The 25,678-nt window shown below is 43.4% G+C and overlaps 1 protein-coding gene across 6 annotated transcripts in view; it reads left to right on the top strand.

Moving 5' to 3' along the window:
* The first annotated feature begins 1,331 nt into the window (after positions 1–1,331).
* Positions 1,332–25,678, top strand: part of pcnx1 (pecanex 1) — a 356,856-nt gene continuing 332,509 nt past the window's right edge. For 4 of the 6 annotated variants that reach the window (XM_038784415.1, XM_038784439.1, XM_038784431.1 and 1 more), the window contains exon 1: positions 1,332–1,681. In XM_038784415.1, the coding sequence (XP_038640343.1) occupies positions 1,529–1,681 (153 nt within the window). In that variant the 5' untranslated portion in view covers positions 1,332–1,528. The remainder of the gene's footprint in view (positions 1,682–25,678) is intronic. The other 2 variants (XM_038784450.1, XM_038784424.1) reach the window with 1 other exon arrangement.

The raw sequence follows: 25,678 nt of genomic DNA, 5'->3' as shown, positions 1-25,678 counted from the left end.
CTAATTTCAGTTTCTTCTTAATGGGTTGTTCACCAGAGGCTCACACCAGCACTGCTTTGTCCTGACCTGGACGTTCCTGAGCAACTCTATCCAACGGATTCATTTGTGAGATCTTGGACTGTTTGTGTCTCTGTCTCTCTCTTCCTTATTACAAAATTACCCATTGTCAGCTCTTCACAGTCCTATGCTAGCTAGCTAGGTTGGTACAAAATGGAGGAATCTCTCCTCCATGAGTTTGCGCCTAAGGCATGGATAGGCTGTGTGATGTCAGTGTACGTGCTGGGTGCATGACTTTCTCTCTGCTGGTGCTTTTGGTGGGAAGACTCCATCGTTTGTATTTGAAGGCATGTCGTCGCGGGGATTTTCAACTTAAAAGCCGGTCATGGCTGTGAACGGGAACGCCATGACTGATTGCTTCGTGACCCTCTCGACACCTGTCCATGACCCACGTGTGGGTCATGACCCCCAGTTTGAAAAACCCTGCTCTCGCGCATCCCTGATTTCCTTCACTACACCACTCATGACCATCCTTTCAGTTGCTAGTGCTTAAGCTTTCAAATTTCCTCTCTGAACCTCTGCCTCACTTCGCCCTCCTTAAAAAAGCAGTCTTTAAAACATACAAGACTCAGTTTTCAAGTTTTGCCTGAGATTGGTAATACTCCCGCCAAACACCTTGTGATATTTTACTGCAATAACTTATGGGGCTCATGAGGCAGGCAAAGCTCATCGTTTCCATGGAATGGGCTGTCAGAGGCCACTGCCTGGTCTCGCCACATCAAGCAGAGCAGGAGACTTTCCCACTCTTATTGCATGCCATTTACATATTGGGAGGATTTACGATTTGGCCATGAATGCACCTTCCTTGGCCATCATGTTCTGGCTGTGGAACTCAAACCTGGAGTTATTGGCTGAGAGATAGGCATGCTACCCATTGCGCCACTGGACCTTCTGTTTGCTATGATAAAGGTGCTATTTAAATGCAAATCTTTGTTGTCAGGGTGAGGTCACAAAAAGTGATGCAATGGTACATTTTAACACATTGAGAATTGATGCCAAAAAAAGTGCTGACCAAACATATTTTGTGTTCATGAAGATGAACTCCTTGATGAAAATGAACACCTTTAAAGGCTCTCAGCAGCATCAGACTGTAGAAGCGCCAACTTGCCTCTTGGTGGCGCTACGCTCTGCAGCTGCTAGAGGGAGACGGTAGCGGTGGTACCCCTTCTTGATCATCCCACACTCGTTGGCGGCGCTCTCCAGCTCGCCGTTGGCTGTTGGACCGCCGCTGTTGCTGTTTACCAGGCTCCGGCTCCCGGGTGCTGACGGGATAGCGTAGCTGGAGTTGGAGGACCGCAGGAAATCATCCGAGCTGCCGCTGTTGCCCAACGACAAGATGGCTGTCGGTAGTAAGTTGAAGCCAGCGGCGACCAACACGGCGGCATCCTACACCTACAAAGGAGGATAGCCGGGTCTCAGGACTCCTGCTTTCATACCGCCGGGACACTATTAGACCGATATATGGACAGAAATGGGGTCGCAGACTCTGCAAATCCTGAGACAGGGAGTCTGGGCTTCCATCACTGGCGGATGGTATTATGATCCTCACCAAAATACATTTGTGAATGCTTTCCACCTCTACATCTGGCTTTTCCTCCTTTGTTTCCCATTCACATTGTACATGGTGAGTATTTGGCTGTACGTGTTTACTAATAACCAGTGGGGATGTTTTGAAATTCATCTTTGATGTTTCAGAAATGTACATGTGTATTTGTATAGGTTGATATATTATTTATATAATATCGTGTATACACAAAACACAGCCACACACACTTCGTAAGGGTTCCCCCTCCAAGAAAGTAAGCTTTGGAGTAATGATATGGGATTTTGATTGAGAACAAATAAACTGCAATCTGGCGTTTTTGGAAGCACTGGAATAAACAGCTGCACGGCAAAGTGTGCGAATGATAATGCTCGTAAAAATAGCTGGAGTGCAAAGGACAGTTTTTAGAATTAATATTTCGGATTGAAGATTTGGTCGCTTGCCGCGATCATTTACGTCAAAGATTGCTGGACTTTGTATTGTTATAGAGGCGATTTTAAAATGTTGCTTCGAGTTTTTTTTTTCTCAGGTCTATCTTTTTTCTTGCAATAGTTACAGTGAACAAGTTGAAATTAAGTTTGCATCTTTTTAATATATTGGATTTTATGTTTATTACTTTCATGGAAAAGTACTTTTGAATTTTTTTCTGACTTCCTGACAGGATTGCTGATATCTTTACTGCTCTGTATTTTAGCAGCTGGTGCTTTTTCCTGTTTTAATACTGGTTGTAATGTCACCTGATTCATTTAGTAGGGTGTGCTTCCAGTAAAATGGGCATGTAAATGTAAGAATAAACAAACCAAATAGGTGACGTGTTGTGCATGATGCACAAGAGACATTCTTAATGGGAGTGGAGAGTTGATGACAGCTCTTTTACAAGTGCCAGAATCCATTGATGGCTTATAATAACCTTTTATGATGGTGAGATTCTCTGTACGTAGCTCTTGGTAAACACTTAAATATAAACCTGTGTAATATGAAGGCCACAATGATGTGTTAAAGTAAAGCCATTGCAATGGGGCTTTATAGCAACAGATTGCATCTCTGTAGTTTGTTTATCATAGCAAAATGTTCCAAGGTTCTTCAGAGGCAAAAATAAACACTGAGCTAAAGACATTTGGGTAGAGTGTCTTCTACATAGCTTTTCATTTAAAAAAAAGATTTTTCCTACCCTTTGCTTCCATCTACTCATTAGGCCCATGGTTTGGTGGCAACAATGGTAATACTGACATATGTACAACCTGCTGCTGGTCACATGCATTGATTTAGCTGCATGCACATTTTATATAATAAAACATCCCAAAGTGCCTTATGTTTTTAAAATTTACTCAATTTTTTTTCCAATTAAGGGCCAATTTAGCGTGGCCAATCCACCTACCCTGCACATCTTTTTGGGTTATGGGGTGAAACCCTGGCAGACACTGGGAGAATGTGCAAACTCCACACGGGCAGTGACCCGGGGCCGGGATTGAATCCGGGTCCTCGGGGCAGTGAGACAGCAGTGCTAACCACTGCGCCACTGCTGCCCTCAAAGTGCCTCATGGAGCTAAAGTAAACACTGAGGACCATGGGGTCGCCGGACCCGACTGTCTGCTTCTTTACCGCGACTAACTTTGTGCCTGGGTGTCCCTAGAGAGGGAGAATGCGGTGTCTCCCGACACTGTTGAGGTCTCCATGCCCGCTGGGCACTGTGGGGACTGAGGTGTCTTATCAAACCTTTTAATCATGTCGGGGCTGGTTTCGCACACCGGGCTAAATCGCTGGCTTTTGAAGCAGACCAAGGCAGGCCAGCAGCACAGTTCAATTCCCATACCAGCCTCCCCGAACAGGCACCCGAATGTGGCGACTAGGGACTTTTCACAGTAACTTCATTTGAAGCCTACTTGTGACAATAAGCAATTTTCATTTCATGTATTGGTTTGATGTTTTAATTTTCAGTTGTGATTTGTTTTTTGTTTAAGGCAGTATCCTTCAGGGGGCGATCCCTTTAATTTGTCCCTCAGTTTATTTGATTTTGTTTAATTGATTATCTGTTTTACTCAACATAGGAATAAACACTGAGTAGGGCAGTTAGCTTGCCAACCCTCCAGAATTGGCCAGGAATGTTGTGAGCAGCCTGAGAGTAAAATCATAGAGGCTTTAAAATAATTGTGTTTTATTTAATTTTCTTTGGACACGTTTGTTAATTATACAAAACATTGGAGATGTGAAAAAAGGCTGGATAGGAAGATGTGAGACAGGAAGTCGTGTGATGAAACGTTCAACGATATGTCTGACCAAAGTTGCCAACTTTACAGTGAAGAGCTAGGCAAGTTACAAAACAAGTTTTGGAGGAGGAGAGAGTGATAGTTAGCAGGGCAGAGCGATTTAGGATGAACATTTTAAAATGTGTGAGCAAGGTGACTGAACTGATCATGCAGTCAGTAGAAGGGGAGGCAGAAGCTCGTGGGTACAAAGAACAAAGAAAATTACAGCACAGGAACAGGCCCTTCGGCCCTCCCAGCCTGCGCCGATCCAGGTCCTTTATCTAAACCTGTCTCCTATTTTCCAATGTCTACTTCCCTCTGTTCCCGCCCATTCATATACCTGTCTAGATGCTTCTTAAATGATGCTATCGTGCCCACCTCTACCACCTCCGCTGGTAAAGCGTTCCAGGCACCCACCACCCTCTGCGTAAAAAACTTTCCACGCACATCTCCCTTAAACTTTCCCCCTCTCACCTTGAAATCATGACTCCTTGTAACTGACACCCCCACTCTTGGGAAAAGCTTGTTGCTGTCCACCCTGTCCATACCCCTCATCATTTTGTAGACCTCAATCAGGTCCCCTCTCAACCTCCGTCTTTCCAACGAAAACAATCCTAATCTACTCAACCGTTCTTCATAGCTAGCACCCTCCATACCAGGCAACATCCTGGTGAACCTCCTCTGCACTCTCTCCAAGGCATTCACATCCTTCTAGTAATGTGGTGACCAGAACTGCACGCAGTATTCCAAATGTGGCCGAACCAAAGTCCTATACAACTGTAACATGACCTGCCAACTCTTGTACTCAATACCCCGTCCGATGAAGGCAAGCATGCTGTATGCCTTCTTGACCACTCTATCAACCTGCGTTGATAGGACCAGAAGAAGTTGGAATATTGGAGAAGAGTGAGACTGAAATGTCTTGTCGGGAAGGATGAGGATTTTCGATTTTATGTATTGAAAGATGGGAAATACTGAGGAAAGATTTTCTTTTGTACATTGGGTGGGGGCTGAGAATTTTGAGTTGCAGTTTGTACAGGTAGAACTTGGGAAGCCAGCAAGGAGAATATAGGATCTGTCTGCTCTGTGGACCAGGAAGCAGTGAGGATGGAGTGGAGGGGCTGATGCTATGAAGGAAAAAATAGGGCAGACATGACAGTGCTTTGAAATAAAACAACATTTTTCAACGTAGTTTACCAAAAAGTAATTCATGTTAACAGTAGAAAGATAATTAAGCTTCAACTTTATCAAAGGAATAAAATAGTGTGAATTGTTTGTGAATCATAATTGTGTTGTAGCAACTTTGTTTATTGTATGATACTGCTACCACAGACCATTTGCAAATGGTAGCACTTTGATTTTACAGACAGCAGTGTTGAAGTTGTGAAATGGGATGGTTCTTGTAGTGAAGCATTTAATCCTCTTCTCACTCCTGCAGCACATGTACACGCTCTCTCTCTCTTGCATTCTCTCTTGCTCGTGTGCACACTTGCCTGCATAGTCACAGTGAATTATACTGATATATGCTGATATTGAAATTGGGTTTGGGCCTGAATTGGAACTAAATTTATGACTGGAGGATGGTTGGTTGAAGGAAGGGGATAAATCTGCCGTTTTGGTGCCCACCTAATAATGTCAAGTCTGGACTGTGAATAGTCTTCGAGAGTCTGATGCTGCAATTGATGCCTGAATGGGAAATTGTTCCACCTGCTGTAGCCAGGATCTATCCTCCAACTTGAGAGTACAATTTAAAATGTTGTCTGCAAAATAGAAACAAATAAAGTAGATAAATCAGAACACATATGCTGAACCTCAAATCTCAGCCAAGCTGGTGCATTTATATTTCCATAAGAGTTACAACAAAAAAAGGTGAAGTATCTCAACATCAGTTTGACGGTAACAAAGGTCAGAGAGACCTTGAGAGAGAATGAATTACTCTTTTTAAGAAAGCTGAGATAACTGATTGGTTTGATGTAGGCAAAACATATGTTGCAGATTCTGTCTGTATTTGGGAAAGTTGCATAAATATACAGGTAATTGAATATTATTTATCTGTGAGCTACTGAGGCAAGTAAATTTATTGTATAGCTCTGGTGGTACTGTAGCTATTTGAGAGAGAGAAAATAGAACTTGTGCACATCAATTTTCATGAGTTTCTGTGACACATCTGACATCTTCTATTAAATGAAGACTCCAACATGTTATGAAGCATTTGTATACAATGCCCATATGCAATGTTGATAGAAATCCCGTCAGTAATATTTCATAAAAGCTTCTCAAGTTCTTATGAATCTCAATGTTTTTCAATAATTAGTAATTTTAGCAATAATGAGGCAGCATCATTTGATCAGTGCTGATGAGAAGTATTAATACATTTAAAAAAATGAAATGGGATTGTTTTGAGAAACCATTTTAAAATCTGTAATTGCATTTCATCGTGGATTTGAGAATTTCACTTCCCAGTAGCTCCGTACTACATGCACGGAATGATACTGAGCAAAGCACACAATTTGACCTCTGGCCTTTTTTGTCATTGCAACAGTACGGACACTGCAGTCAACCTTAAATCTGATGGTTGGGGGAAAATTATGCGAGGGCGATAGGTCAAGGTTATTGAATGTAGAATTGGCTGCTTTCCCTCCCTGATCCCTCCAGTGAGAAAGTCTTCTAACACCAGGTTAAAGTCCAACAGGTTTATTTCGAATCAATAGCTTTCAGAGCACCGCTCCTAACTCAAGTGAATGATTCCCATTGGTAAATGGTCTTTGAAGCTCAGAATTCAGGTTGCATCATGAAAAATCGCCACTGACAATAACGGCTTGCCAATGCCGTATTCCAGCAAAAATTAGCACTGTTAGGAGGTGAGACAGTGGGGCAAGCCCAAATATTTGATGGGATTGTTGGATTTTGATTTGAACCTCAGCTAAAACGAAATTTAATGCTTCACTCATCATCACCTGTCTTCATCAGATTAGAGGAGGGGAAACGCACATCCCTCAGTGACTGGACCAGATAATGATTTTGATTGAAATGTCCTGGTTGAGGGAGCCTTCCTGCCGTTTTTTTAGATGGTTGTTACTGGTGATGACATTAAATTTTCAGCATGGCATCCATCCTTTGGTATCTTGTATAGTGGGAGAATCTGATCAATAAGTATTGTTAGGCTATTTTGAATGAAATGGGGGTGGCTGAGGGACCTTATCACAGCTGGGCTCAATTTTGTCCTCATCAAATATCCACACAAATGCACCCAGCTGGAGCCACGAACAATGATTGTGGAACACATGGCTCCAACTAAGAAGATATATATTTTATTTCAATTAGGATAATTGACTAGGGTGAGGCGCATTTCAATTAGCATGTTTTTAAATGCCCATGTTTACCTCTGTGAACGTTGAAGGGATTTTCCAGTTGGTTGCTGGAGACTTGACAATGGAGTTCACAAGTAAATTTCCTTTACTCTTAAGCAGGTCAGGAGAGGCAAAAAACTGGCACTTTAAAATAAACTGTTGATTCAAAGTAATATTAAAATGCCAGTGACATGAGAAACTGATCGAGAACCTAACATACAAGGGTGAGAGTAGTGGGATTTATGAGAGGCTATTGCACCGTAGAAAATCATTTGCCTTACTGTTGTGATTTGCTCTGATCTCTTCCAGATGTGCTGTTAGGCTGGCGTCGTCTGTTGCTGTTGACTGTCTGTACATAAGAGCTGAAAATATGGTCACAAGCTTTTGTTGTGCTGTTTCACATCATGTGACCTGAAGCTTTTAAAAAATGCATGATAATGCTAGTTCTAAACTGCAGTAACTGCAACAAAGGCTTCAGTAAAAATAATACCTTTCTGCCTTTTAAAACATATAATTTGAATACATTTACAGCAGTTAGAATAAATTTGATGCTATGCAAGGCCAGAACAATAAAATGGAAGTAAAACATAACCATTCCCAAATGTTGACCACAGCTGCACTTACACAGCCCTCACAGTAAAACCCCTGTAATTATCTGGTTAAGAACACTCCAAATGATAGCACTAGGACTGCGGCGCTGAGGACCCGGGTTCGAATCCCGGCCCTGGGTCACTGTCCGTGTAGAGTTTGCACTCCACACAACCCCCCCCACACACAACCCAAAGATGTGCAGATTAGGTGGATTTGCCATGCTAAATTTCCCCTTAATTGGAGCAAAAAATAATTGGGTATTCTAAATTTTTTTTAAAAATCACTCTAAATAATTCGCAAGCAATGTTGCAATGTTTTCCTGAACCAGGAGCAGTATATCAAGAAATATTGTAGTGGGGTGGGTTGAACAAGTTAACGCGAACAGCTTTCTGGCAACCCTTGGGATCTGAGTGCAATATCCAACAAATTCGATCAGAATGGATTGTGAGTGCCTTTGCTAAGATTGAAATAATCAGTGCAAGTTTTATTTTACTCCAAAGTTTAGAACAGGTTATTGGGGATCATTCTTTAGGATCCACATTCAGCCAAACTCACAGAAATTTGTTCACTCTAAGATGTCTGAGCGAAGGCAGGCAGAAAAAAGCAATTTCTGACAAATTTAATGAGACAAAGCTTGACGTGTCCATAAGCACTCTACCTAGGCCCAAATCCCTGTACCCCACCTAAACGTTGGACTCTTGGGCAATTAGTGTGGCCAATTCACATAACCTACACATCTTTAGACTGTTGGGAGGAAACGCACACAGACACTGGGAGAATATGCAAACTTCACACACAGTCACTTGAGGTTGGATTTGAATCCGGGGCCATGGCGCTGTGAGGCAGCAGTGCTAACCGCTGTGTCACCGTGCTGCCCAGAAATAAAAGTGGTCATCTCACTCGCTTACCTACTCACCAATTCACTGACATTCAAAGACTGCACCTTTAAACTTGCTACTCGGCAACTGGTGCTGTAAAAAGGGGGATGGAGAGTCCTCTTTTTCTCCCCAATTCTACTCCACTCAAATGGAGTTCCCTGAGGGATGTTGCGATGTGTATTTTTTGACAGTCAGGATCACATGATCCCAGAGCAAATGTGCAGCAGGGTGGATGCAGGCGAATCTTTGAACACAGTGGCAATCTGCTCATCATTTCCACTGCTTGGAAGTTTCGGGCTGTAATCTTTTAAGACTAGACCATTTTCCAGGTGACCTGAAAGTAAGGAGCTAGCTCTCCCAGAGAGCCTATCCAGTGACCATTATCACTTGCAGTGCACTTGTACACAGTATTTACAGTGGAGTTAATATTATTGGCAAGTGCTATAAATTAATTGAGGGGACTGCAGTTATATCATAGGGCAAAATTTGAGTATTCTGCTGAATTTATCTGAACACTCCTCACTGCACCCCAACACACCCTCTTGACAGTTTCAAGTTTGTTTTCTGTGTACAGGATGTCTTTATTAGAAATTAATAATTTGTAGTCAGTCAGTTGAAATCTCCAATTTCACTCAACGAGCCAGAATGATTACAGATAATGCTCTTGCCATATGATTTGCTGGTAAGGAAGAGAGAGAAGAGATTGAACCATTAGCTCCCCAGTCCTGGATAAAATATGTAAGTACACCACCCTGATTTTCCTGAAGAGCATCGCTAACTTTCTACAGAAAGAAACAGCTCAGTTTAGCATAATTCAATCAAATAAATTTTTTTTCCCTATCAACTTTCTGCCATCCTGTCCTCCTTGGGGTTAGATTACAGGAGAAATAATTGCCCTCCAGTTTCAGCAAAGTAGCTACATTATTCATGGCAAAAGAGAAAATAAAAGATGAGTTAACAGTGGGGGAGTGGGGGAGGTTTTAGGCTGAGTTGAAACCTAACATGCACAGAATTCAAATGGGGTTTTGGACAATCATAAGCAAAAACTATGACCACTTGTATTCGTATGGCCCCTCCTTCCAAGCTTATGGGACCATGTGTAAACAGTTGAATGTCAACATTCATCAAGGATTGGATCTGGGATTTTCAGTATGAGCTGGGGATTAAACCTGGGACTTTACAGTTCTCACTGGACAGACTTGGTGTGCCATTTGGGTAGTCATGTATCCTTTCTTTTAGAAAGAAACCATGTCTTCTCTCCCCCCCCCCCCCCCCCCCCCCGGTGATTAAGTAGATGATGTACCAGGTAATGTCATATGTAGAACACAGAAGGTTCCAAGCTTGATTTGTATTAATTCCAGCAGAACAGTGCAAATTGGAATCTGGATGAAAATAAGGCTGAGTTCTTGTTCCTGATCCAGTTACTTTTTGCTATGGGATTTTAAATGTGTATAGGTCAACTGAGAGCAAAATCAGACTTGGGCATAAACCTTTGCATAACTTATAGTTATAAACTCTTTGGGTCTTAACATACAAGAAAATAGCTGAGGACCTTTAGAACTGTAGCCAGTGCCTTGGGTAGAGGAAGAAGTAGAAAAGTGGTTGCAGACAATTTATTGTATTTTTACAGATAAAACCATTTTTGTTACTTTAGTTATTCAAGGCCTTGATCACCAGTAGACTTTCTTCAGATCTCTATACCATTTTCAGAATGCCAGCTTGGACATGTTGAAAGGCACCATCCAACCAATTGAATACCAGGTTTTGATTTGAAATGTTTCAGAGTAGAATAGTATTGCATATAAATGTTCTTTGTTTTCCATATCCTGCAGTAGAAGTTAGATGTTTGGCCCAAAAGTTTAAAAAAAAATACAGTACTGTGCATTTGCTCTGCTAGCTCAAACCTTAACATTATTAGAAGGGTTATATAGGGGCTGGTTTAGCTCACTCGGCTAAATCGCTGGCTTTTAAATCAGACCAAGCAGGCCAGCAGCACGGTTCAATTCCCATACCAGCCTCCCCAGACAGGCGCCGGAATGTGGCGACTAGGGGCTTTTCACAGTAACTTAATTGAAGCCTACTCGTGACAATAAGTGATTTTCATTTCGTTTAGGCCTGAAAAGAATCCTGGTCCATTCTGCATGTGAGGGTAAACAAAGCTTTTTGTTACAACCTTGGTACAGAGTTGTCCCAGTTGGACACTTACAGCATGTCAGTTTATTGTGTCATTATTCATCATCAAAATTGAACTGACATTCAGAGTTGTTGCAGATCAAATGAAAGGTGATTCCCACTCGCTTGTCACCTCTATGGTGACGCATCGCATTTGTGCATTGCCCACTCTCTTCCTCTCACTATTGGTGGCTCTGCCTTCATTGTTGTTGGCTGACTCGAAATATCGATACCACATGCAGTAAATTGATCCAGGGAGAAGGGAGGGGCGATATGGGTGGAGGAAGATTTGTTTGATATGTACCACCCAGAATGGGTGGCACAGTGGTTAGCACTGCTGCCTCAGAGCACCAAGGACCCGGGTTCAATTCCAGCCTTAGATGACTGTCTGTGCGGAGTTTGTACGTTCTCCCCGTATCTGCATGGGCTTCCTTTTTGTGCCCCTGTTTACTCCCACAATCCAAGACGCACAGGGTAAGTGGATTGGCCATGCTAAGTTGCCCCTGAGTATGCCAGGATGTGCAGGTTAACTTACGGTAATCGGGCAGAGTGGATCAGTATAGACCCAATGAGCCAAATTGTCTCATTCTGTACCATAGGGTTCTATGATTCTATGTAGCAGTGGACTGATCACCACAGAGCCCATCAAGTATGAAATGAAATGAAAATTGCTTATTGTCACGAGTAGGCTTCAAATGAAGTTTCTGTGAAAAGCCCCTAGTCGCCACATTCCGGCGCCTGTTTGGGGAGGCTGGTATGGGAATCGAACTGTGCTGCCGGCCTGCTTGGTCTGCTTTCAAAGCCAGCGATTTAGCCCTGTGCTAAATAGGACTATCCTCTGGCCTCTGAAATCCTCAAGCTGTTTGGACATTTGCCAGTCAAATCAAATTTGAACGTGTCTGTTGTGCCACTGAAGGGAATCGGCTGTCTATCAGAATTTGCCAGGCTTTCTATTTCGGTTTTAGTTAGAAGCACCTGATACACAGGATTGCAAATATTAGAGAGATCTGATCCATTATTATTTATTTCAACTGGATTACTACAGTAAAATGATTGCTGTTTATCAGTTACTGAAAATGAAGTGAAACTCTTGTATTTATGTTCTGATGTTGATGTATCATGTTGTTGGAACAGCTCAAAGCACTTCACACAATGATCTAGAGACTTGTTATACAGGCAAATGTGACAGCCATTCTCTGCCAGCACTCTTCTAAATATGCAGTGGTATTTAGGTTATTTCAGATTTTATTTTGATAATTTTTCATTGAAGGAAGAATGTTGGTCATTCTTAAGTCAAATGGGACCTCAGCCTAACATGTTGCCCAAAGAGCAGGACTACGTCAGCACTGCACTGGACACAGACCCAGGTTATGCACTGAAATCATAATGTGGGACTTAAGCCCATGCCCCTCAAATGAGAGGTCTGAGAATGTTATGAGCTGGCTGTGCACAAAGTCACTGTATGGTAGATTTGTTGAAATTAAGTGAATGAATATTAATTTTCTATTTAAAATGATGTGATACATTCTTTTGTATTTCCAGACTTATGCAACACTGTAAATGGTGACACTCATTATTTTCAAAAGGCACTGGCATGGCAGTGCAATGGTTATATTCCTAAACTGGAGGCCTAGATTAATAGTGCAAAGAAAGAGTTTGAATCTAATCGGGTTTATAAGACTATTATGTTTTGGGATTGTAGCTTTAAATTTAGGGTAAATGAAGGGGTCATGTGTTCTGAAGCCTGCCTGATAGTAAGCCAAGGTGGTTTGGTTGTTGTTTATCAAAGGAGAACATTGCCAGTGAAGGGAAACCTCGGCTAGTGAGTGGGCTACATGAGTAGCCCTCCTTCATCTCAGTGGGCTGCAAGATTGAAATCGGGTTTGACACTAACCATGACCCATGAATAGGCTACATTTAATACACACAGAAGATTTCATAGCGAGTTATTGAAAATGTTTAATCATTTACATATTAATAGAGCTATTATCAACTTCAAATGGTAAAAGCAAAAGAAATATTTACACTTTGGACACAGAGGGAATGCACGGCTCTCACAGTCAACGTTGTGAGCAATCAGCATGCACCTCACTTCACTTGCCCTCGCTTTACGTGTGTATCACTTCAGTCACACGGGTAGGAAGAAAAAAAACTATTGATGAAAATCAGCGGAATGTGGTAACCCAGTGTGTGGGCAACGGTCAACAAAATGCATTGTGGGCCACACTCAGAACCCTGATGGGCCGCATGTAGCCCTGGATCGCAGGTTGCCCACCATTGGCTTAGATTGTTTTACTGAGAATAAGATACAAGATTTGTATGCTAGTAGATGATGGTAGCAAATTCTGAATTGGCTGTGAGTCAACCGCGAGTCTCCCAAATTTGCAGAAAGATGTTGCAGGTATTGGGTTGTAGACAGTTGTATTGTAAATAATCAATTTACTTAGAAGAACGGGAGTTGAGGTCAGAATAATTAATTAACCAGATACATGGTTAACCATTAGTCAAAGAGATGCATCCTGCAGCCATCTAAATATTCTAAGAGTTTTGATTTGGTATTCATAAAGTTCATAAGATATTAGAGCAGAATTAAGTCATTTGGCCCATTGAGTCTGCTCTGCCATCGAACATGGCTGATCTCATCCTGGCCTAACTCCACCGTCCTGCCTGTTCTCCATAACCCTTCAATCCATTGTTAATGTAAGCCTACTTGTGACACTAATAAAGATTATTATTGTTAGTACCAATTAAAAATCGGTCTAAATCCTCCTTAAGTTTATTTTTTTAGTTTTATAATCTTTATACTTCACTGCAATGGAGTAACTGTGAAAAGCCCTGGTCGCCACATTACGGCGCCTGTTTGGGTACACAGGGAGAATTCAGAATGTCCAAATTACCTAACAACACGTCTTTTGGGACTTGTGGGAGGAAACCAGAGCACCCGGAGGAAACCCACGCAGACATGGAGAATGTGCAGACTCCGCACAGACAGTGACCCAAGCCGGGAATCGAACCTGGCACCCTTGAGCTGTGAAGCAACACTTCTACCCACTGTGCTACCGTGCTGCCCACCCAATTTGCTCACTGTCCCAGCATCCGCTGCTCTCTGGGGCAGTGAATTCCACAGATTCACAACCCTTTGAGAGAAGTAATTTCTCCTCAACTCTGTTTTAAATTTGCTACCTCCTTTCTAAGACCATGACCTCTCATTCTGGAAAGCCCACAAGAGGAAGCATTCACTCCATGTCTATTTTGTTCATCCCTTTTATAATGTATATTTCAATTTAATCTCTCCCCATTCTTCTAAACTCTAGAGAGGAGAGGCCTAAACTGTTTGATCTCTCTACTTACGATGAACCCCTCATCTCTGGAATTGACTGAGTGAACGTCCTCTTAACTGCCTCCAATGCCATGACATATTTCCTCAAATAATGGGACCAAAACTGTGCACAATACTCCTGTCTCACCAATGCCTTGTATAGTTGCAACAACACTTCCTTACCTTTTATACTCTATTCCTTTAGCTCTCAATACCAACATCCGCTTTCTTTATTATTTGCTACGCCTGCATGCTAGTTTTCTGTGACTCACAAACGAGGACCCTCAGATCCCTCTGCAACAGAGCAGCCCAAAGTCTTCCCCCCCCCCCGAAATTTAGATAATAAGTTGCCATCCCATTTTTCTGACCAAAATGCATGACCTCACACTTAGCCACGTTAAAGTGCCACATTTTGGCTCACTCTCCTAACCTAACAGTAGCACAGTGGTCAGCACTGTTACTTCACAGCGCCTGGTACCCGGGTTTGATTCCCAGCTTGGGTCACTGTCTATGCAGAGTCACATTGTTCCCGTGTCTGCGTGGGCTTCCTCTGGGTGCTCTGATTTCCTCCAACAAGTCCAGAAAGACGTGCTTGTTAGGTGAATTGGATATTCTGAATTCTGCCTCAGTGTACCCGAACAGACGCTGGAGTGTGGCGACTAGTGGATTATCACAATAACTTAATTGCAGTGTTAATGTAAGCCTACTTGTGACACTAATGAAGATTATCATTATCTATATCGATTCATAAGGTTCTTATTTCTTCATTGCAACTTACTGTCCCACTTATTTTTGTGTTGTCCGCAAATTTAGCTTTAGAACTGTCTATCCCTGTATTCAAGTCGTTTTGTATAGATTGTCAATAACTGGGGCCCAAGGACTGACCCTGTACCTGCCCACTATTACATCTTGCCATCCAGAAAAATACCATTTATCCCGACCCTCTGTCTATCCAAGTTAATAACCTACTCCTCATCCCATGTGATCTAACCTTGTGAATTAACCTTCAGTGCGGCACCTTCTCAAACGCCTTCCGGAAGTCCAGATATACTACATCTGCAGGATATCCACTATCCACTTTGCTAGTTACATCTTCGAAGAACTCTAACAAATTAGTCAAATATGATTTGCCTTTCATGGCCTGTGGGATGAAGAATCCATTGGGAACCCATTGGAAGCTGGGAGAAGCTATAGACTACTGTAATTCTGTAGAGAGTGCAATGGGTGATGAACATACAAGCGGAGTATCATTTTCTGTACTTAAAGTATATGTTGCCTACAAAATATTTGTTTAGTCAGTTTTTATTAGTCATTTGTTACATTTAAAGTTTTAAAACTTCAAATCTTGTGCCATTCTTTCAACAATCAACAGCAAGCTCAAATCTGTAGGTCTCCGGGGATTGTAACCACGACAATTTGATATATTGAATTCAATTTATATTAAATACAATTAAAAATTTGGAAATACAAATTTAGTATCAGCAAATTGACACAAAGCTGTTGCATTGATAGAAGTTATGTATGAAAAAGCTTGAATAGATTGGGAAGTAGATATAATTAAGACATTAGACCAATGCAATGGAACAGGAAGTCAGTGCGACAGATGTTATCACTGCCTGTCTGGAATCGGAAGTGGGCATTTATTCTTTCTGCAGGCAAATTATGTGGTACCGCTGATGTTGTAGTTTTGTGCCCAGTAAATGCTTGCCCCTCGTCTGTTGCCATTCCGCTCGCTGCATCACTTGCTGATCTGCTCGCTGCTCCTTTTGCCATTTTGTGCGCAGATGCCCTTGCCACTCCTCGTCCTGCTTCTTTCGCCATTCTGCTTCCAACAGTCAAGGTGAAAACAAATATAGATTTGACCTGTGTTATTTTGTTACTTAAACTTGCAAATTAGATAAACATAATGAGAAGGAACCTGCTTACAGACAATTCCAGGATTTATCTGTTCACTAAAGAGATACTTTATTCAAATGAGTCACCGCGTCAAATGGCCCCATTACCCTTTCACTGAGCTACTGGTATTTCTGTTCTTACGGCTTTTGTTATTTTAATTTCATTGATGCAGCTACCTGTGGTGACTGCTTGTGCGGTGGCAGCAAGCACAACCTATAATTAATATAGTCTAAGATATGGCAGAGAAGGTTGGATTGTAGTATGTGGTAGCTAGCAGATGGCAACAAAAGGTGACAAAATAGTTAGAGCTGGAAATACGGATATGAATAGTAACTTGCAAGGGATAGGAAAATCTAACACATTTTTTAAAATGATGGTGGGAAATCAAGGGATGTGAGGAGCAATTTGGGCCCTTGAAAACTGATAAGTGATATTGGAAATGAAAATATTTTGCACCAGTGTGCACAGTGGTGGAAGAGAATAGCATGTCAGGCACTCCAAGGAAGCTAATATTGAATTGGATGTGGATTCAACAAAATTAATATGAACAAAAGCGTGACAAATCTCAAGAACCAGTTGCTTTCCAGATTTTTAAGGGAGGTGGGTGAGAATATTGCAGATGCCTTAATTATAAGCTTTCAAAGTTCTCCCAATTTATTTGAGAAGTTATCTCTTTGATTGGAAGGTTGCACATGACATTCCGCTATTCAAGAAAGATGAGAGATGATGCAATGGATTTAAGACCAGTTGACCAAATATCTGGTGTTGGGAATTTACTAGAGTTTAAAGGATAGGGTGATTCAGCACCTTGGAAATGTTCAATTGATAAGAGAGCTGGCATAAATTTGTAAAGGATAGGCCATGCCTGATGAATATGATTACATTTTTTAAATAGCTGACTAAAGTACTGAAGTGGACAGTATGTATGGATGTTATTTATATGGACGACCAGAAGATATTTGATAGCATTTCTCATAAGAGCCAGCTAAAACTGAAGCCTGTGGACTTGAAGGCAAACTATCGGCCTGGTTGAGAAATTGAATTTGGGGAAATGGGAGTCCTTTATGATCTCCTCTTCAGGGCTGGGAGCAGGGATGGGGTGGGGGCTGCCATTTTGTCTGGCAGCATCTCACTTTAAGTATCTGGGGTGAAGGGAGCTGGGATTGAGCAGGTCTCCAGCAGTTCAATTTCACTAGTTTGGTGGGGAGGGTGAAGGCTGATTTAGCACAGTGGGCTAAACAGCTGGCTTGTAATGCAGACCAAGGCCAGCAGCGCGGGTTCAATTCCTCTATCAGCCTCCCGAACAGGTGCCGGAATGTGGCGACTGGGGGCTTTTCACAGTAACTTCATTGAATCCTACTCAGACAATAAGCGATTATTATTATTATTATTGTTGAGGTGGGGCAATTTTTCCATATCGTTGGCAGCGGGGTACAGGCAGTAACGGTGAATATTTTCCGCGATTCTTGTTTTTATTGCAGTGTCTGCCGATCTTTTTGCCTGAGTCATTTTTCAGGGAAGGTGGATAGGCTGATCTCTTCGTTTGTCAGGGCTGGGCAGGTGGCGAGGTTAAGGAAAGTGATACTGCAGAGGGATGGCAGGTGGGTGGGGGGGGGGTGGTTGGGACTCCTGAATTTGATATATTATTATTGGGCAACGAATGCAGAGAAGTTTCAGGGATGGAATAAGGAGGTGAGGGAGTTGTGGGTGAGGATGGAGGCAGGCCTATGTAGGGGGTCGGGGTTGTGGATGCGAGCAGCAGCTCTGCTCCCAATGACCCCAGGTAAGTATTCGGTGAGTCCGGTGATGCTGGCTACGCTGAAGTTTTAAAAAATATATATTTTATTCTCCTTTTTCACATTTTCTCCCACATTTACACCCACCAACAATAAACAATAATCAGTAAGAAATTTGTCAATCCCCATATCAATAACAATGATTCCATCCTTCCACCAAACCCCAAACGTTAGCCCGCATGTTCGCATAAACAAATGACAAAAAGGAATCATCCAAAGTCACCATTAACACACACCATCCACCCACCCCAACTAATGTTCGATGTTATCCAGTTCTTGAAAGTGCATAATGAATAATGCCCCTGAATTGTATAACCCCTCCATCCTTCCCCTCAGTTCAAACTTAACCTTCTCAAGAGTCAAGAATTCCAACAGGTCCTCCCGCCACGCCAGGCACAGTGTGGAGAGGTTGCTCTCCAACCCATCAGGATCCACCTTCGGGTGATCAACGTCAGGGCACAGGGTGGAGAGGTTGCTCTCCAACCCATCAGGATCTGCCTTTGGGCGATCAACGAGGCAAAGGCTACAACATCTGCCTCCGCACAAGTTTCCAACCCCGGTTGGTCTGACACCCCAAATATGGCCTCCCGAGGCCTAGGTCCAGTTTCACGTGCACCACTTTAGAAATTACCGTTCATCCACATCTTCTTCTCCTTCAAAGAATTTGCTCATCCTCGCTCTCGTTAGGTCTGCTCTGTATACCACCTTCAGCTGTATCAGCCCCAACCTCGCGCATGAGGTGGAGGCATTCACTCTTCTGATCACCTCACACTAGAACCCTCTCTCCATATCATCTCCCAACTCTTCCTCCCACTTCGCTTTGATCCCTTCCAATGGTGCCTTCTCCTCTTCCAAAATAGCTCTGTAAACTGCCCCCTCCTCGAGTCCCCCTGTCATCAGCACCTCCTCCAGCAATGTGGAGGCCTGCTGCACTGGGAAGCTCTGTATCTCCTTTCTGGCAAAATCTCGAACCTGCATGTATCTAAACATTTCCCCCTGCTACAGCCCATCTTTCACTTCTAGCTCCTTCAGTCCTGCTAATCGACCCCTAAGAAAAAAATCTTTTAGTGTCTTAATTCCCTTCTCCCATTTCCGAAATCGGGAGCGGCGCTGTTGCTAGTGCTTTCAATCCCGACCCCCTGCACAAGCTCTCCTCCATTCTGACTCACTGGGAATCAACCCAATTGGAGGCAGTTTTGGCAGCATTTTAGGTTGGGAGTGGGGTCGTAGGAGAAGTCAATCAGGGGAAATCACAGTCTTGAGCTGTGGAGGATGGAGGCGAGGCTCAGAATGGAAAGAGAAGGGGTTAGGGAGATGAAGGATCCATTTCCATTGCTGAATGAGAAGTTTGCATTGGCACGGGGCAAAAGTTTCCAGTACATGCGGGTGCAGGACTTTGTGATGAAGGTGTTCCCGATAGCGTCTGCCTCCTCGCTGTTGGAGGCGGTGCTGCCAGAGGGGGGTTGGAGAGGGGGAGCATCTTGGCGATTTACGGGAGGATTTTGGAGGAGGATAAGGTAGGGGGTTAAGGCGAAGTGGGAGGAAGAGCTGGGGCGGTGCTGGAGGAGGGATTGTGGTGTGAGGTGCCGCGTAGGGTGAATGCCTCAACTTCGTGTGCGAGGCTGGGGCTGATCCAGCTGAAGGTGGTGTACAGGCCCACCTGACAAAGTCTAGCATGAGCTGGCTGTTAATGAGGGCTGGAGGACGTCTGTGAGTAACGTGGGAGGGGCCCAGTGAACCATATGCATATGTTGTGGTCCTACCTGAAGTTGGAAATATTTCGGAGGGTGGCTTTCAATACCATTTCGGGGGTTTGTTGTAAATTGCAAAAATTTTGAAAATGTGCAATAAAAGTACTTTTTAAAAATAAAATTTAAAAAGATTAAGAAGAAAAAAATCGAGAGGTTTGTCCTTCGTCTTCAAATGCCTTTGAATTTTGAGGGTTTTAATCTTTCATTTGCCAATAACTGCACATAACACACATTGGCTTTGCATTCTTATTTGTATTGGCACAATTAACAAACCAATACCTCACGAAAACTTCTTTATACTGCTTTGTTGCTGATTTTAGCTTCTTAATGGGTTTTTCACCACCAGCGATTCTGGCATCTACAAAATGGAGGAATCTCACTTGCATGTGATGTCAGTGTAGGGGTGCGTGACCTGCCCCCTGCCGCTGCTTCAGGAGAGAAGACTCCATCGATTTTCAAAAAGAATCTGCTCCTGGGTCAGCGCGCTGACGTCATGAGGAGGCGGTCTGCCTTGCTGGGTTCTGGGCCTGCGCACCGCTGAGGGGGCATGCATGTGTGGGACAGCCGACATTTTGAAATCCGGACACAGACAACATTTTTAAAAGTCGGTCGTAGCCGTTGGGCACTTCTTCCAGCGATCGGTAACACCATGACTGATGGCCCTGCGATGCTCCCAACACCCTGCCCGTGATGCACCCATTGATCATGACCCTGAGTTTAAAAATGACTGACATAGCTCATTAAAATATCATGGAAACATGCATAAAAGGCTATTGGAGAGGATTAGAAGTCATGTTGCCGCTTTACAAAGCCCTAGTTAGACTACACATGGGGTACTGTGAGCAGGCCAGGACACCACACCTGCAAAGGAAGCGTAGCGTAAATTCACCAGAATGATTGATGAACTCCTAGGGTCAACTTTTGAGGTGATGTTACACAAAGAAGGATTGCTTTCCTGGAATTCAGAAGCTTAATAGGTGACCTGATCATAGTTTTCAAAATATTAAGAGGAGTGAGAGAGCAAACCTTTTTCACTGGCTGTTAAGTCTAGGATTAGGAGCCATGCTCTTATGAAATAAATAGATCCAGACCTTTCATACTGGAGTTAGGAAACAGATTTCTGCTTCCAGAATAGTAAATGTTGATAATAATAAAAAATTGCTTATTGTCACAAGTAGGCTTCAATGAAGTTACTGTGAAAAGCCCCTAGTCGTCACGTTCCGGTGCCTGTTCGGGGAGGCCGGAAAGGGGAATTGAACCCGCGCTGCTGGCTTTGTTCTGCATTACAAGCCAGCTGTTTAGCCCACTGTGCTAAACCAGGCCCAAGAACTTTCCACAAGAAATAATAATTGATGCTAGGTCAGTTGTTGATTCTAAATCTGAGATTGATGGGAGTTTTGGGTGAAGGTGGGTATGGGTCAGAGATTAACTATGATCTCATTGAATGGTGGGGCTTGAGGAGCTAAATGGCCCACTCGTGTGTTCTGTGTACAAGGCTTACTGTAATTGAAATAAGTTAATCCTGAAAATTTTCACTTATTAACATGTTAGCTTGGGTTACTCTCTTGCCAGTAATGGCTGTGGCAGTCCCACAAACGCCCGGCTGTTTTTATCCCTCAATCTATCACCCTTTGTTTTCGCTCTTATCATTTTTGGTGGTCTGCTGGTCTACCCTGTTTGCTGCACCTCAACCTTTCCATTTCTCCTCAACCTGTCATTTCCCAAAGATGCTGACTCTGGTTTCCTGAGTGCTGTTTCTTTGGCAAGCAGAAAGATAATTTGTGTTTTTTTAAAAACAAAATGACAAGCACATGGAATATATCTTCCAGTGCTGCCTGAACCAAGGCCAAATAAATATGTTGGTAAATCAAAATGCTAGAATTAGAAATTGTGTTTTGAGCCTTAGGAGACCACAGACATTGGAAGGAAGGGCTGCTATGAGGAACTTTATATTGAATGGTACCTTGCTCAAATTTGAAATTCATTGCACCTAGTTGTGTGTTATTGAAAAATGGTGCTGATGAAGACTATTGTTTTCCGAATTGGCAGACAAAAGATGACCATCTATGCAGTTGCATCCATATATTTAAAAACAAAAGGTTTTCATGCGATACTTAATTATTTATAAATGACAGATCTATGATTTTGCACAAAATGCCCTTTGGCTTGAACTTCAGAGACTGCCTCCCGTTTTTTTCTTGTTGTTGACGATTGAAGGAAAACAGCTGCGAGCAATGTTGGATCATGCAGCCTATTAGCTATGTGCAGCTTACCATAAATGATAAAAACATGGGCAAATCTAAGTAAACAGTTAGATGTATTGCAAACTGGTCAGATTCTGCAGATTGCTACACATAATTTAATTTTAACTTTAACCCAATGAGTATTGAGAGGGCTTGTTAATTCAATAATAAATGTTTTTGCTCATACAATAAATAAATAAAAAATTTCAGTTCCTTTTATGCATTGTGTTCTCTGAATAAACCACCACTGGATGATAATGCATACCTGGGAATAATTACAAAGCTGGCATTTAATTGTGTTCAGATGCTTATGAACTGTGTGTGTTTATGATTGTTTTCTGAACCTTGAGGTTAATACTGCCTTGTACAGGTCTGTCCAGTGCTCTTGGAACACATTGCTGATGGAACTATTAAATCCTTCAGTGCTTGCCAAACTAAATTTCAGTTCCATCAAAAGAGAGCCTTCTGGTACCTGCAAATGAAATACTTATTAGATCAAACAAACATTGGCAGTCATCCAGCCACCTACAGCCCTCAGTCCTCCACAAAAACATATCCAAGTTCAGTCTCTCGAGGCTTCTACTTCTTTTTGCTTCTCCACTTTTTCTCGGGGGTCACTACAATGCTGGTTCGTCGTTCTTCTCTATCTTCTCCTGTCAGGTCACCATTCTTCTTCCAATTCACCTGTGTTTAAGCCTCTCGCCACTGCATTTTCCCATCTGGTCTTTGGCCTTCCGCTTCTCCTTCTGGGGAGTTCCATCTCCATCACTCACCTCACCACATGAAATGAAAATGAAAAATGAAATGAAATGAATGAAAATTGCTTATTGTCAAAGTAGGCTTCAAATGAAGTTACTGTGAAAAGCCCCTAGTCGCCTCATTCGGGGAGGCTGGTATGGGAATTGAACAGTGCTGCTGGCCTGCCAGGGTCTGCTTTAAAAGCCAGCGATTTAGCCCTGTGCTAAACCATGTCCTCTCCTCTGCAACATTCCACTTCAAATTCTTCTCAGCTACTTTTTTCGGTGCTTCCACAATCTTCCCTCATGTGCTGGTTCAAAGTTGTATAGGGCTATGTGCTCATAGAACATAGAACATAGAGCAGTACAGCACAGAACAGGCCCTTCGGCCCTCAATGTTGTGCCGAGCAATGATCACCCTACTCAAACCCATGTATCTACCCTATACCCATAACCCAACAACCCCCCCCTTAACTTTACTTTTTAGGACACTACGGGCAATTTAGCATGGCCAATCCACCTAACCCGCACATCTTTGGACTGTGGGAGGAAACCGGAGCACCCGGAGGAAACCCACGCACACACGGGGAGGATGTGCAGACTCCACACAGACAGTGACCCAAGCCACTTGTCGCATCTTGCCAGTCAGAGTATGTACTTTTTATCTCTACCATCTGTCTCCTAACTAATTTCCAACCCAATTCAAAAGCGTGTCTCCAACCACTGTAATTTTTGCTAAAAGTCTTGTGCAGAACCCTGTTGAATGCCTCTTAGAAGTCAATACAGAGACACTTCCTTGTCTATCCTAATCGTCACCTCAAAATTCAACTAAATTAGCCAGACATGACTTACCTTTACAAAAGCCACATTGGTGATCTCTGTTCAGTTGAAATTTCACATGCTCAGTCACTCTATCTTGAATGACAGATTCTATTAGCTTCTCTACAACTGAAGTTAAACTGACAGGCCTGCAGTTACCTGCTTTCTCTCTCTTCCCATCCCTCTTAAATAATGAAAGAAAGAAAATGATGGGCTTTCATTTGTACATGACTTTCACTTGCCTTGTCTTGAGGTACTTTATAAAGTAATTCACTGATTTTGTATCTTCTTCTTGGGCAGTCACTCAGCGTCGAGGATGACTTGTTTCCACTCCGGAGAGGTGGGGTCTGTGGTGGTTGTAAAGTCTGATCCTGACTTCCGGTGGCGGCCATGGAGTAAGAGATCGCGTATTTGGTAGCTCCCACTCGTGACGGACCTTTTGGACCCTATCTCCCAATTTTTTGGGAATTTTATTGGAAAAATAGGTGAAGAGTCAGACAGTGATGAGAAATCCCCACCAGTACGATGTGGACCAGAAGTGGTCGTATAAGAAGAAATAGTCGAGCAAAGAAGGTAAGTGCAGAACCTGCAGCACGCGAAAGCATGGCGGAGGGGCAAGATGCCGGTTTGGTGGAACAGTGGTCAATGGTACAGCTGGTGGAGTTCATTCAGGAGAGCTTTGCCAAGCAAAAGAAGGAAGTGTTCGATCCGATTAAGGCAGCGATCGATCGGGTGGAACAGGGGCTGGAACACCATGGACTGTTGATCCAGAAGGTAGAGGAGAAGGTGGCTGAGCACGAGGACCATTTAACCGTGTTGGAGGTGGAGGTGAGGCTGATGAGGGACCACTAGAAAACGTTGCAGGAGAAGATGTAGGACCTAGAGAACAGGTCCTGGAGACAGAACTTGAGGATCGTCGGTCTCCCGGAGGATAGCGAGGGATTGGATGCAAAGGCATATCTGGCAAGTAAACTGGAAAAGTTGATGGGGGATGGGGCGTTTACTCGACCCTTGGAAGTGGACAGAGCGCATAGAGCGGTTGTGAGGAACCCATGAGTGAATGAACCGCTGAGGGTAATGGTGGTGCGAATGCACTGGTTCCTGAACAAGGAACAGATTTTGCGGTGGACCAAGCAGACACGGAGCTGCAAGTGGGAGAACTGTGAGTTGCGCATCTACCAGGAACTAGGTGCGAAACTGACCAAACGACGAGCTGGATTCAATAGGGTAAAATTCTCCGCCTTCAAGAAGGGGGTGAAGTTTGGGATGCTATATCCAGCACACTTGTGGGTCACGTATGAGGGTCAAGAACATTACTTTGAATCCCCAGACGAGGCGATGGATTTTGTCAAAGATAAAAGGCGGGCAGGTGTTTGAGGACACTGAACCTTGGGGGAGGTATTACTGGATTCATTCTGTAAAAGTTATTTTAGTTTTGAACAGTATATGTAGTGCTTTCTGTAACAATTTTTGGGCAGTTGCTCAACTGTAAGTTAACTTTGTTCCATTGGGGTGATTTTTTTCTTCTGTATGTTTATTGGGGACTGTGATGTTTTAAATATGTATGTTCGAGCGGGGAGAGAGGGAAGACAATAGGAGTTGAATGTCTGACGCCATGGGCGGGGCTACCAGGCTAGTTGGGCGAGCTAGCTCACGGAAACGCAGTGGGGGTGAGCAGGTGATAAGTTTGCTAAGGGGGTTGGGATTGCAGTGCTGCTAATGGGGGGGGGGGGGGTGTGGGGGAGCTGCTCTGCTGACAGGGGAGGGACTGTTGTTGGGAGACAAATGGGAGGTCGAGGACGGTGGATGCCTGAGGTCGGGCATACGGAGACGAGGGATGCGAGCTGGAGGCTGGCCTAAGAAGGGTGATGGCTGATCCGGGGGTGGGGTGCCTCCCTACTAGGCTGATCACATGTTACGTTAGAGGGCTGAATGGGCCGGTTAAGAGGGCTCGCATGTTTGTGCTTTTGAGGGGATTGAAGGCAGACGTGGCAATGCTACAGGAGACACACCTGAGGGTAATAGATCAGACGAGATTGAGGAAGGGGTGGGTCGGGCAAGTATTTCATTTGGGGTTGGACTCTTAAGACAAGGGGGGTCGCAATCCTGATCAACAAACGGGTGGCATTTTTGTCAGGAAAAATAGTTGCGGACGCGGGGGAGTAGGTACATCATGATGATTGGGAAGCTGGAGGGGATGCCGGTGGTGCTTGTGAATATATACGCACCAAACTTGGACGATGTGGAATTTGAGACGGGTGTTCGGGAAGATCCCGGACT

The sequence above is a fragment of the Scyliorhinus canicula genome, chromosome 2, assembly GCF_902713615.1.
Source record: "Scyliorhinus canicula chromosome 2, sScyCan1.1, whole genome shotgun sequence".
Taxonomy (NCBI): Eukaryota; Metazoa; Chordata; class Chondrichthyes; order Carcharhiniformes; family Scyliorhinidae; genus Scyliorhinus; species Scyliorhinus canicula.
Note: the sequence above shows the minus strand (reverse complement) of the source record. Positions and strands in the feature narration are given on the sequence as shown.